The sequence below is a fragment of the Dermacentor andersoni genome, chromosome 2 (assembly GCF_023375885.2).
Source record: "Dermacentor andersoni chromosome 2, qqDerAnde1_hic_scaffold, whole genome shotgun sequence".
Taxonomy (NCBI): domain Eukaryota; kingdom Metazoa; phylum Arthropoda; class Arachnida; order Ixodida; family Ixodidae; genus Dermacentor; species Dermacentor andersoni.
This window is the reverse complement of record NC_092815.1, coordinates 145,046,522-145,059,624: the sequence shown is the minus strand read 5'-3', so window position 1 is coordinate 145,059,624 and position 13,103 is coordinate 145,046,522. Positions and strand designations below refer to the sequence as shown.

General features: G+C 45.2%; 1 protein-coding gene across 17 annotated transcripts in view; it reads left to right on the top strand.

The window, feature by feature from the left end:
- Nucleotides 1-13,103, top strand: part of LOC126540634 (coiled-coil domain-containing protein AGAP005037-like) — a 592,903-nt gene that overhangs the window by 481,646 nt on the left and 98,154 nt on the right. For all 17 annotated transcript variants that reach the window (XM_055076173.2, XM_055076175.2, XM_055076166.2 and 14 more), the window contains one exon: nucleotides 6,379-6,480. In XM_055076173.2, coding sequence (XP_054932148.1) covers nucleotides 6,379-6,480 — 102 coding nt within the window. The remainder of the gene's footprint in view (nucleotides 1-6,378; nucleotides 6,481-13,103) is intronic.

Genomic DNA, 13,103 nt, shown 5'->3' with positions numbered 1-13,103 from the left:
AGTTGTAACATTGACTTTTGCAATACCGTCTCGTTAGCAAGCTTGCACAGTTTGGCTACATTTTTTTTTTTTCTTCTTGGAAAGACTCGTAGTTACATTGAACTACCACTCGAATAGCTTCACGCGAACACTTCTCTTGAAACAAACGCTCTTGTGTTGCAAATTAATTAGGATCTTATGAATCACGCATTCGTGATGCTCATATCTTCAGGTTGCCATACGAACGTTCACTAGGGAGAGTAGGAGAAGTGAAAAATTGCAGGCGATGGGCGTTTATCTATTGGAGAGCAAAATGACGTTTAATGAAAGGATAATCGAGGCGTCTTAGTACGGAATAAGGCAGTACAGCCTCAGAAAAACTGGCTCGGCGTATGTAGTTGTGTAGCTATCAAGCTGAAATTCCAGAAGGGTATTTGCGCACGTAAACTGAGCTCGTCTTTGCAAAAAGCGTTCCTGAAATCCCGTACCCAGTATAGGCAACAGCGCCTTACGGCACAGAAAGGCAAAGTTGAATTCATTTCCGCTGTTTTCAGTCAGTGCGTATTAACTGAACGATGATGCTCGCGCCAGCAGCACTTCTGACGCTTGCCATCGCTTCACATGTTTACCGTACATTCGATGCTGTTTCTTTCATCGGTGGTTTGAAAAAAAGAGAAAAACGCCCGACTACAGAAGCAATACTTTCTCAACTCGTTAGAACTTAGCACTTGGTGTCCTTTCTTTAGGTGCGTTGTTTCCGTACTCTTGAGCACAAAATTCGCCCGCACATTCCCAGTTATGTCTTTAATTATCGTTCACTAAGGCGTCGCGCCTATTTTTGCATTAATGTCCGCACCCCTGGACTGGTGCGTCCGTTATCAATGTTGGAACGGTCATGAACGGGCGAAACGATCGGTGGCCAGGAGGGGTTCGACTCGTGGGTCCCAAACCAGCACGGCATCTACCAAAGGCGCGGTAGCGGAGCGCCCTCCTGATAGTGCTCGACTACTTAGGTTTCTTCGGCAAGGTGCGAACTACACTGTTAATTAATTTGCGCCCTTCAAAGTGCATAAGGGACTAAATGTGTCTATAATTCAGACCCTTACACTATTCTTTAAGTCTGAGGGTGGGAGTCAGAAATCGATTTACACCCATAGTCACATTTAAGGGCGTAAATAGTTTTGCAACGTAGGGTCGCCCGATGTAGCACTTCTGATAATGGAGTTTGTGGCAGAGAGCTGGGCTAGTTATAATTTTGACATTTGATGCATCTATAGCGCTTAATAAACCGAGAGAAGAAAAGACAGGACAGGGAGGAGGTCCGTCTTCAACTGTTATCCGCTTTTTTCCAGACCTAGGATTTCAGCACTTTCTGTGCGTAATGTCAACCGCACCTTTATTAACCGACAACATCACAACCTCTAGTACCGTACGGGCCAAAGTGACCTCATAGGGAAAACTAAAGGCTCTTCTATACTCCGTGTCTTAACGTTTGCACGCTATGTCTCTTTATACTACTTACCAGGCGCACATAACCGAATGCAAGTGACCAATTAAAAATTTGCGATTAATTGATTTGGAAAACCTTGATCAATGTCTGACCATAATAAAAGCGGTATATTATTTCTTATTTTTGGCGAAATAGCAATGCCTCACGAGCCACTTCTGCTCGCATTGCCATGGCATCTCTCAATTTAAGTATACCTATTTTCTGCTCTCATCTCTGTTGAATTGGAGTCATAAGTCATTTTCGAAGCATCCTGGTATCAAGGCTGGCCATGTTTTGAAGTTGAAGTTGAGTTGAAGTTTATTTAAACCAAACAGAAAATAAAAGAATGTACAATTTCATATACGGGACTGGTTAAAAGGCAATGAAGCCTGGCGGGGCGCCTTCCCCCCTAAAATCCATATAATGCCTAAATGACACAGTGTTAGAATTTCAGAAAAGGCGTTAACAGTGCACACAAAAAAACAACGATAGCTATACGCACACAAAGTAGGTATGTGCAGTTCATAAAATATGCGGTAAACAAGAATTATTTCGTTGAAGTGGCAAACTGAAATGACTTAAAATATAGCACAGGTAAATGACATTGAAGAATGACTTCTTTTTTTGGGTTCCATGTAACACACAGAGTAAAAAAAAATGTTAATCTGCTGAAGAACCTGCGTCGTCATCGAAACCTTTACGTCACCAGTTAGGCCAAAAAATAAGAAAGAACGTACGTTGCAGTTTGTATTTTGGCATTCTGTTCTAATATAAGCTGCCTCTCACGCAAGATGTCGCCAACCACGCTGCTTGCTCTTCTAGGATACGTCACAGAGTGAAAATATCAGGCGGCAACATTGAAACGTCGAAAAAAAAAAACAGAATTCGAATGTACTGGTCATTCTGTCTTCATCCTGGTAGCTTGGGGGTCAAGGAGCTGTCTTGAGAGACGAGTTAAAAAATTATGGGGTTTTACGTGCCAAAACCACGATCTGATTATGAGGCATGCCGTAGTGCGGGACTCTGGAAATTTGAACCACCTGGGGTTCTTTAACGTGCACCTAAATCTAAATACACGGGTGTTTTCGCACTGCGCCCCCATCAAAATGCTTGAGAGACGAGTGGCTAGCGAACATTCATTGATATAGGTGGTATGTGAGTGCCAACTAGCCTACTGGAGTTGATATGCGGCAGCTTGGATTTTCAATGAACGCTGGCATGGCAAGGATATGCATTACGTAGACAGCGACACTATATTGCAGTTGGTAAACAATTAGTTCTAGATGAGCTACTCAAGTGTTTATTTTAGTGTAGTATCTAACTACACCTGGTACGGTAAAGCATGAAGGACAATACTGTAAGAAAGAAAACAGATTGCACTCCAGTCGATGCCCTCCTGTCTCCGCATTGGTCACTCCTATGTCCGCAGGTACCAGTGCGGAGATAAGAGTATGGTACGGATATATAAATACGGTGGGGAGGTAGGAGTAATGTGCAGAGATAGGAGTATTGTGTGGAGATAGGAGTACGCTGTGTAGATTGAAGTAGGGTGTGGGGATAGGAGTACGGTGCAGAGATAGAAGCACTGTGTGGAGATAGGAGTGCGGTGCAGAGAATGGGGTACTGTGCGGATATAGGAGTGCTGCGCGGAGACAGGAGTACTGTGCAGAGATAGGAGTGCGGTGCGGAGATAGGAGTACTGTGTGGAGATTGAAGTACGGTGCAGATATAGAAGTACGGCGTGGAGATAGGAGCACGATGTGGATATAGAAGTATGGTGTGGAGATAGGAGTATGGTGAGGAGATGAGTACTGTGTGGAGATAGGAGTACGGTGTGGAGATAGAAGTACGGTGCGGATATAGAAGTGCAGAGATAGGGGTGTTGCGAATGGAAGGCGAGTTATTCCTTTTAACGTCCCAAACCGACAAAGGGTACCTAGCTACAAATACGTTGTAGCGGGGGCTTTTGGATTAATTTTGGCGTGCACTTCTTCACCGTGCTCGTGATGCTCGGTACACGTACGTTTTCGCATTGCGCCTTATCCCAGTGAAATTCACAAAATGTAATGATCTAAATTTGTAACAATTGCTTTACGGGACAGATTTCAGTTTGCGAATTGTAGCTGGTTAAAACACAAAGCATACCCACTTAAAACAAAGTGCAAGGTTAGCACCGCTTTCGAATGTGCGCCATGAACCTTGTGATAAAAATGCACTTTTGTTCCAGTTTATAACAAAACATCTTTTTGTGCACTGAAGCACAAAGAATGGTTGCAACACCGATGGATATTGTTGCACACTTACGGAATCGTTGTCTCGAAACCAGGGTAATGCTCAAAATTTCTTACAATTGAATACGCCTTGCGAACTCACCGGCTAGGATTCGAAAATTGCAGTACGTGTACCGTAATGTATTTAGCTGAAACTTAATTAGTGGACTTTTTGTAATTAGCCGATAATCCAGCTCGAAGACAGGAATCGGGCTATCCGCCACGGGCGAGTTTCAAAAATTCTGTATATGCTGAAAAATGTACGTATATATATATAGCCGGAGAGAATAATTAAAGTTAAATTGCGGAGCTCTACGTGCCAAAACTGCTATTGCTTTATGAGGCACGTGATGCTGGAAGACTCCGTAATGTTATAACCTCTTGGGATTCTCTAGTGTGCACCCAATGCGCGGTACACGAGCGCTCTTGCTATCTGCTCCCATAGGAATACGACCCCCGCGGCCCGGATCGAACCCGCAACCTCGAGCTCGGCAGCGCAATTCCATAGCCATTGAGCTAGCTACACCGCGGCGGGCCCCAGAGAATGTGGTCTGCGACCGACTCAGCAGCACGCAAACATTCATTTACGAAACAAGTATTTCTTAACGCAAACGGGCCGCAGTGCTTCTATCCGGGAGGGTGGGTTCCGAGCGTCGGAACGTCCTCGAAACGCCCTGTCACGTCAAGCAGCCTTCGTCTCGCGTTAGGGAAGCCCGAACGCGCCCGAGACAGATGTGCGCGGACTGGTGCCGGCCGGTGGGCCTCACATCTCCAGCGAAGCGCGACGGGTTATTGATCCGGCATCGCTCCGCTGTCCGATCGTCGGCCATCTGATGCGAGCTGACGTCTCCCGACGATCGTCGATACCGGCACAGTAGCGCCGGACGGGAGTGAGCCGCTGACGATCGAACACGGATGATTTCTGGGCGAGGCACGTACATAGTAGTAGGTCTGTACTGAAAAGGGGTTTTTTTTTTCCTTTAAAGATAGAGTTGGTGCAGTATACGGCGTAGATTAAATTGCTTCGGTCGACTTTCGTAATGATGTTGGGACTCGGCGTGTGTGAAATTTAGAATCATTGTGCCCTGCGCTGGAAAGTGGCTCGTGCACTGCTGTAGCGAGGCTGAAAGATCGCACTGCGAGAGAGCAACCGCGGCGTTCGCCGGAGTTGAAGTTGCACGATCACTATAGATACGCGCGCACACACACACACACACAACAGTAGCCTGAGTGGCCTTATGACATAGCCGAGAATGTACTGAAAGAATTTACATTGGAGACTGGCGACGTGTGTTTCGCAGCAAGAAGGCCGCCGCGTGTGTTATAAGCTAAGAGAGAGAGAGAGAGAGATAGATAGGGGTACTTATTATGATAGAAAAGCTGAGAGGTCGGCCTGAATCAATGTTCTGACCTGCTACTCTCGGCGTTGGCGACGGGGAATGGGTGTAGACACAAAGAATCGAGAAGACGTTGATTAGGAGGATGAAGATGGTGGTGAAAATCTTGCCCGCTCCAAGACTCTTTAGAGTCTCTTGTCCAGTCCGCTCTTATAGAAAAACTTGTTGAGAACCTTCAGACTATCAGGCTGATGACGCGGAAGCTAAAGAGAATGCATCAGTCTGCCTAAAGGCAAGCGACAAAGGAAATATGTAAATCCGGAAAGTTCGTGGTTGTAGGCAAACGGTTCGAAGTCGAATAGCATATAGACCCGAAATTACAGAGAGCTCTCTGTATCTTAGCTTCCTGCTTCCGTGTCGTCTGTGCCTGCGTTTGTTGTCTACGACAGTGGGTGCATCTATAGCTGTTTGCAAACGCAGAGATTGAACATTTGCATGTACGGCTTACATTTGGTCATAAATATCATACCCACTGGTCACAAGGCACACCATTTGCATAGGCGATAGCGTTCACTTCTTTTCCAGGCCTGGTTACCGCGGCCTAAACGACGGCTCAGTGTCGCATGGCGGAGTTAGCCTATAAAGTAATCAAAGGGATCGCTAGGGGAATGTGACGCTTGCAATGTGACACGTGCGCCCTGGCCATAAATAGAGTACGAAGCTGCGTTCGGGAAAAATAAATTGTTAGGTTCTTCCAGCAGCAACTAAACAAACAAAGGATTAAACGGGACAGTTTCCATTGAGTACACCAAACCTTTGAAGCCCGGAAACGTCAGTACAATGCCCCCGATAATGTACAGTCAGTATAAATAAATCTACAAAATACCGCACCGACCGAGCTTGGTTTTCCTCAAGTGCATTTTATTTTGTCGACTGCGTCAACGAGACAAATCATAGCGTACGTTTCAGTCTGCGTGCATGCAAATGATGGAACGAACATAACGGATCTGTTATTTATTGTTCTTGGCTTTTTGGCCGCATGCATGAGCTATGGGTCGACTGCAAGCGATGGCTGTCTCCTGGCAAACGAAATCAGCGTACGCCCACCAGGCATGTTTCGGTTGCGTACTAAAATAGCATGGCTAGATTAGCATGCGTGCATGAGGAACCTGCAACGAGGACCCCTGGTTTGGGGGACTGGTTCGGAGGCCGCCGTCGCATTTCTACGTCGCATTTTCATGCTGAAATTGCGGGATACGTGCGGGACATTCGCTCTAACGTGGCCCCTGTTTGTGCCCGTCAGGAAATCGGTACAAGGAAGACTACAGGACTTCGATGTCGCCCTCTGGAGGCGTCTACGTCAACAATGAGCTGGCGTCTCGGGCGGCCATGATGACATCGCTAGGTATTGTTACACTGCGTTCACCGCAGTGTTTCATGAGAAAGCTCACCAGAGGGCATTCTGGCGCTGCGATTGCACTGTTACCATAGCGATCGCGAGTACTACATTTATTGCTCCTAGTCGTGCTGTGTGTGTGTGTGTGTTTAAATGCTATTCGTAGCCTATTTGCGCTTTCTCTTACCATCGTACCGCTCGCATACAGCAAATAAATGCTTGTCGTTCAGAACACTCTCTACTGTGCAGAATAAGGGTACCTGCAAAATGCTGTTAGCGTTGTTACGTTGCTCAACTCGAGCCACTATTTTCGCAGAGCTCCTCAAGCGTGAACGCTAAACAGCAGTCTTCTTTTTTTGTCCCAAAACATGCGAAAAGTGGCACCTCAGTTGTTGAACTGTACTAACAACTACCTATAGATCGAAATATTTGTGATGGGAAAGTGGCCTTAACATTGTTAATATAGTTAATTAAAAGTACGCATTTCGAGGCCGAATCGACGATGTCCAGACAAACCTGCCACGTCCCATCACCCTTAAGCTGTTTAAACCAACTGCCGTACTGACAATGCGCGTATACTTGTCAGCACCAGGCTTCCCTCTAGTATTCGTTGTGTGAAGTCCTGTGTCATTCAACTCGCTTTTACATATTCATTTCCTTACTCGTCGCCTTCCCCGCCATTTTTTAATATATTGGAGCCAGATGAACGACAGCCCGAAAAACACAACAATGAAGACGCACACATAAAGCGTCGTAGAGATAATTTCGTACAGTATATTCTTACCTGGAAGGAAACACTAGCGGGACAGTATTGATAATATTACGTGGTCGCGCCGTAGGATCGGGCGTCCTCTTCGCTTCAGTAATGGGTTCTTCTCGTCGTTGACTTCAAAATCTCTCGTACAAAGATTAACAATGTCAACTGGAGGAGCAGTTCACTGATTGTTCGAAGAAAAGCAACAATATTGCAGTGATTTACCCCTAGAAGATAAACTGCATGCAAACATCTAATCCGTCTCCACTGCTGTATTAGCCAGGAAATCTTTCAGCACTTGATCGGCAGGGGAAAAAAGGAAGTGTCAACCAAATGTCGACGCTAAAGAAGACAAAGTCGATGTACATGGTGCTTCAAGTGATTCGATGCATAAATGCTCATGATATCTCTGTCTTCGGTCTCTGTCTCTTTTTGTTGTTCATTATTCGCTCATTTCGTATCTTATTCGTGTCGTATTTTATGCGAAATTACGTTGACCGTGTGCTCTTAAGCATCGACAATTGGTTAACGCTTTATTTAGCTTTTTTTTTTTACTATGACATCAGGTTAGGCCGATCCCGGTGATAGCGGTGCCTATAATGCAACGTGGGTAATTTTCGACTATAATGCGCTAATTGCGCCCTTACTGTTAATTTTACATGCTCTGCGACTAATTATCACTTCTTGTGGGCACCAGCAAATAAATCCGGCTTCCCAACACTATTACGTCGCGCGAGCCTGCTTAGTCCAAGCGAGCTTGCTAAATTTCCCAAAAGCTTGCCGTAAGGCAGCTTCGCCTCATCATGTCTCTATTTACGGCGGTGCACCCTTTACAGGGGTATTCAGCAATGGGGCTAATTTCCCACATTGGCGCTAATTGCACACGTACCGTTGATTTTACCTGCCCCGTGACTAATTTCCGATTTTTGTTTTGCTTATACTCATATTTCAATAGATTTTTCGACTCGCTACGATGCTCTGAAAGAGCGAAAGAAACTTTTTTGTTCCTTTTTTGGAAGTGGTTACAAGATACTGAGATTTCAGACAGGCCAACCCTGTGTCGATTCAGTAAGAAGACGTTGTCTTTAAAAAAAACGGCTTTCGGAAACAGCTCCTTCGGAGATTCGAACTCGGTGTCGTCACGAGTATTTTGCTGTCCTATGGTATTGGGATACAACAAGCATCTGCTATAGGTAGATGTGATGTAGTAACTGTATTAGACGTGTAGTGTACCAATCAAACATGACTACTTATCACCTTCTCGGTGCCCACTTGAATCTGTCCCAAGAAACAAAAAAGCAACAAAAAATGTATACTTAGAACCTAAATATGCAGCACTTGTCTAACCATTTTTATAATGCTTATCCGCTGCACTGTGGCCGACCACATTTGTAGTCTTGTTTTCTATCCTAGTGTGCTTGACCTAATACATTTTTAATGCACTCTGGTGCCCAGGTAAGACGGTGGTGTCGCTGTTTTCTTCGTCTAAAGTACGGACACCGCACTTATGTACGTGAAATGCACCGGTGGCAAGATCTTCTTCTGGGCCCATGCATTGCAATGGCCCTCTGAGGAGCTTAAACTGATCAAAGTGTAACGCTGAAAAAACAACTTCAGGATAAACGACACGTTTACGCGGTAGGATTTAGGTCAATGGTGAATCTTGGAACACTGTCTAACAGGAAAAAACAAGCGAGCACGCAACAAACGTGAAACTCTGTAGCCGGTATGAAGTCTGTTCGTGTTTAATATTTATTTCTTTGTTTACGTCTTGGCACAAACTGCTCACAAGGGTGTTCACGCGACGCGGTGTAGCTCTGGCAACCGCGCCATTCAGTGCTGCGAGCGCATCTCTAGCGATTAAAACTGTCGCACTTGCGTTTTAGTTTCTGCAAAATCGTTTTCAACACATTTGTTCCGCTACAGACGTTCCAGATGCATCTGTAACGCTTGCCTTCCTCTGATTAAGGAAGCGCCGCATGGTTTGAAAGTTTGCTTTACTCTTTAGTTGTAGCAGTCCTTACCGTCGGCAACCTTTAATTACACAGGTTCAGTGGCTTCGTTTCTCTTTGCAACTAAGGGAAACGGGAAAAAACGATGCCGTACCCGATAGAAGCAAGGTTTAGTGCGCCCGGAATGAGTTCATCGGAATTGAGACAGACACGGATCGATCTTGTATAATAACGCAATTTGTCTGAGTGCGCAGGTTTCGTACATGAAGCGGGGGAAAAATGTCGCTCTCTTTGCGGGACATCATTTATTGAACACTCGTTTCACATTCTGCGCGCGCTTCGAGGCCGCGGGTCGATGGTCTCTGCCGGGGCGCGCTAATTGGAGCGTGCAACTGCGCGCTTTTAGGGTTAGCGGGTCTTCGCTGCCTCCTGCGATTCTGCACCGTGTTTGCGTCATAGCGTAGTCTGCAGCTTCTTGTTTCTCTCTACGACTTCGAGTAAGAAAGAGCCGTCGCGACGGGTCGTCTTTGCGATCCGGAGTGCTTTCAGCTAACGCTTACGCAGGAGGTCGCCGGCTTTGCAGCGACGCACGGAAGCACCGCCACGTAGACTCTTTCTCTCTTCACACACGCGCACACATGCACAGACGCACGCTTGCTTGCTTGCACGCTGAAGTCAGAGAGTTCCGGACCCGTAAGAAAGTGGAAACTTAAGCTGAGCGAATTGGTTTAGGGCTGCGTAACAAAAGTTAACGCGCGAATAATAAACAGCCTACGAGCGTCGACTTGACTCCTTTCTGTACCTCTGAGCTGCTGTTGTATATACGGCGTGCGTGTTTTGCTAGGATAGCTGCGTTATTTGGTGTCTTTTCTGGCCTGCTCATTTTGCTTGCGCCGTTTTTCAATTTACAGACGTGCTTTCTTTTTGTGTATGTTTGCGTGTGCGTGCGCGCGCTACCATGCGTCGCGGCACAACTTGAAATTCTGCTTTTTGTTTAATTTTCTTGGTATTCGTGATACGAATATATAATAGCGCATTTACATGAGCATCAATCACGTCGCGTCCCCGCCACTTGACATTCATTTGACATATAATCGCATATTCATTTTCGTCGACGGACCCAAAACTCGTACTTGTTCCTTTTCGTTTTTCCTTTTCGCGCCCGCTACATTGCGAAATATGTAAATTTAATTTGTGAGAAAATAAAGAAAGAGAAGGAGATTGGAGGCTGACCGGCACTTCCATCTTCTCAGGGCGAGGTCGAAAGCTGTGCTCTGTGTATTGACTTTCATGCCGCTAACATCATGCCGCGGCGGCAACGTGTTTTGAACACTTAGCATTTCTACGCAAGGCTGTGGTTCCTTGGCGCTTTCACCCCGCTGTGGTCACGTAGCCTTGATAGATGGTGGAGCGCGGAGCGTGAAATGTAGGCTTGGGAAACGTTCGCAGCAATCGCATGCTTTAGGGTGACACGTGCTTTTTAGCTCACGTCCAGTGGCATTTTAGACTGCGAAACGCTCATCACGCAATTTCGTTTCTTTGTGCCATAGTGCCATTAAGAAAGGGACCCTGTGAAGTGGTACTCAGCAGTTCTCTTTTCAGTGAATCCTCAAAAAATATGGCGCCGCCTTCTATGCCCGTGTCTCTCAAAAGCGTCTGCGATATCATGAGAATGCAGCGATGCGGAACGTTTGGCTTGTGTTGAACACGAGTTGGCCTGGTAGACTCATGGCAGGGCCAAGTAAAGCTTTCGTGGGATTAAATCTTCTCGACAGGTCTTGGTTAGTTATTCCGTGATACACATCTTACTCACGAATGTAAAGGGAGTAAACGTAAGGTAACTAAAACGTGCAATTAGAACCGACGCAAGGCCTTCTCGTTCTTCCTCTAAAATTAGCTACCTGACTGTGGTACAGTGTTAACATTTCACGTCACTGTCTAATACAGAAAGCCACTGCGTACATGTGTTTTAGTAACACATTCTGGTGTAATAATATAGCAATAATGCCATATTGCATAGGACGTTTTGACAGACGGAACACCGGTCAGCAGATGCGTTTTCAAGGTGGCCCGGTTCTCCGAGAAAAATGCCAATCCGGTGCCTCCAGACACGAAGCAGCACCACTACTTACAGTGGAGGAGTAGGTGGAGTAGATTTTAATGAGGAGAAAGGAGGAGAGGTCGGCCTGGAGAGCGCGTCTCTAGCCTGCTTCTCCTCACTGGGGAAAGGGGAAGTGGGAAATATAGGGAAAGGTAGGTGGCAGGTGATTATGTCATGGTACAATGAGCTACTATATACACGTTGTCCAATATGCGGATGCGCATTGTCGACACAATACACGCTAGAGCAATCTTGTCCACACAAGAACTTCATGCGCAAACACAATTCCGTACTTACAGTGGATTTTGTTGATAAAATGTGCCCCGTTTCATACTTAACGTACGGCGGTGTAGAAGCTAAGCAAAAAGTTCGGTCGTCAAAATGTATCACTCCGCGCGTTTCCTGGTTAGGGGGTTTGTACATCAAGTTCTGAATAAAACACGCGTGGTTTCGACACCACGCCTAAACAACATATTTTTTCGTTTTTCTTAATGGACATATTAAAAATAGGCCTGGTGTGAACTTTTTGCCGCGGCTGTTGAAATTACTACGCAACACCGCGAAGCACGTGTCAGTCTATGCGACACTGCGCTCTCAAACCTCCTAAAAGAAAAAAAAACAACGAAAAACAAAATCATCTAAAACAACGCATCAGCAATCATAAAACATTGTTCGTACATTTTTGAGGATCAACATTTTTTTTCGTCTTATATTAAATCTGTACAAAGAACAGGAGCCATATGACATAAAAACTGTCCCAATATGTTTGGGACCGCTGACGGTCCCAAACATATTTGCGTAAAAAAATTCCCAAAAAATTTGCGTAACCGCTGACTCAAGCATCGGGCGGTCACCCATGTGTTGTCTGGACAAACCAATCAAATGCTCCCCTCGTTCATAGGAGGTACATTTGTTTGCTTGAAAAACGAATGACATTGCCTGCACTGTGCGGCTTGTCTTATCTAATTGGCTCACAAGAGGCGAAGAGCGCGCTCAAGTGGAGAGGAATTCGATGGAGCCGAGCCACTGCACTGAATATCGAAAACCGCTTAAAGAGGGTGGTGCCGGCGTCTGCGATTGGTCCGCTTTCTCTTGCTTAGTTTGCGGTGGCTCCTCGACAATCGTGGTGGCATGCAACGGAAGCTTAAGAACCCTTATGAAAATGACTGTGAAAATGTTGTTGGCATATTGTTGATGAATTGTTGACTCAATAGCCTTTCAGCAATACCTCAATAATTATTGAAACCACAGAGCAGTAATTCAACAATAAAGTTGTTGGGTGGTTCACAACAAAGAAGTCGTTGACTAAATTCTGTTGATATATTGTTGCATAGTATTGTGTATTATTGAGCCATTGTTGAGTAGTTTCCAACAATAGTCGTTGACTAAATTCAGTTGATATATTGTTCAATAGTATTGAATACTATTGAGCCGTTGTTGAGCAGTTTCCAACAATAAAGTCGTTGACTAAATTCTGTTGATATATTGTTGAATTATATTGAGTATTATTGAGCTATTGTTGAGTATTCACAACAATAAAGTCTTACTAAAAGCTGTTAACTTATTGTTGAATAACATTGAACCTTCTTAAGCAATATTGAGTTTCGAAGTATATGTGAAACACGCACATGTGTATGTGTGTGTCTTTTGCACATATATATTGTTTTACTGATCACTTGATCACCATTGCATATGTACAAGGTGTTCTTTCACGTTACTTGAACCATAGACGTATCTACCGAGTGGGCAATGACGCTAAAACGGATCCTCAGCAAAGAAGAGTTGGCAGAACGAGGTCGTAAACGTGCCGAAAGTTCTCCAAAAC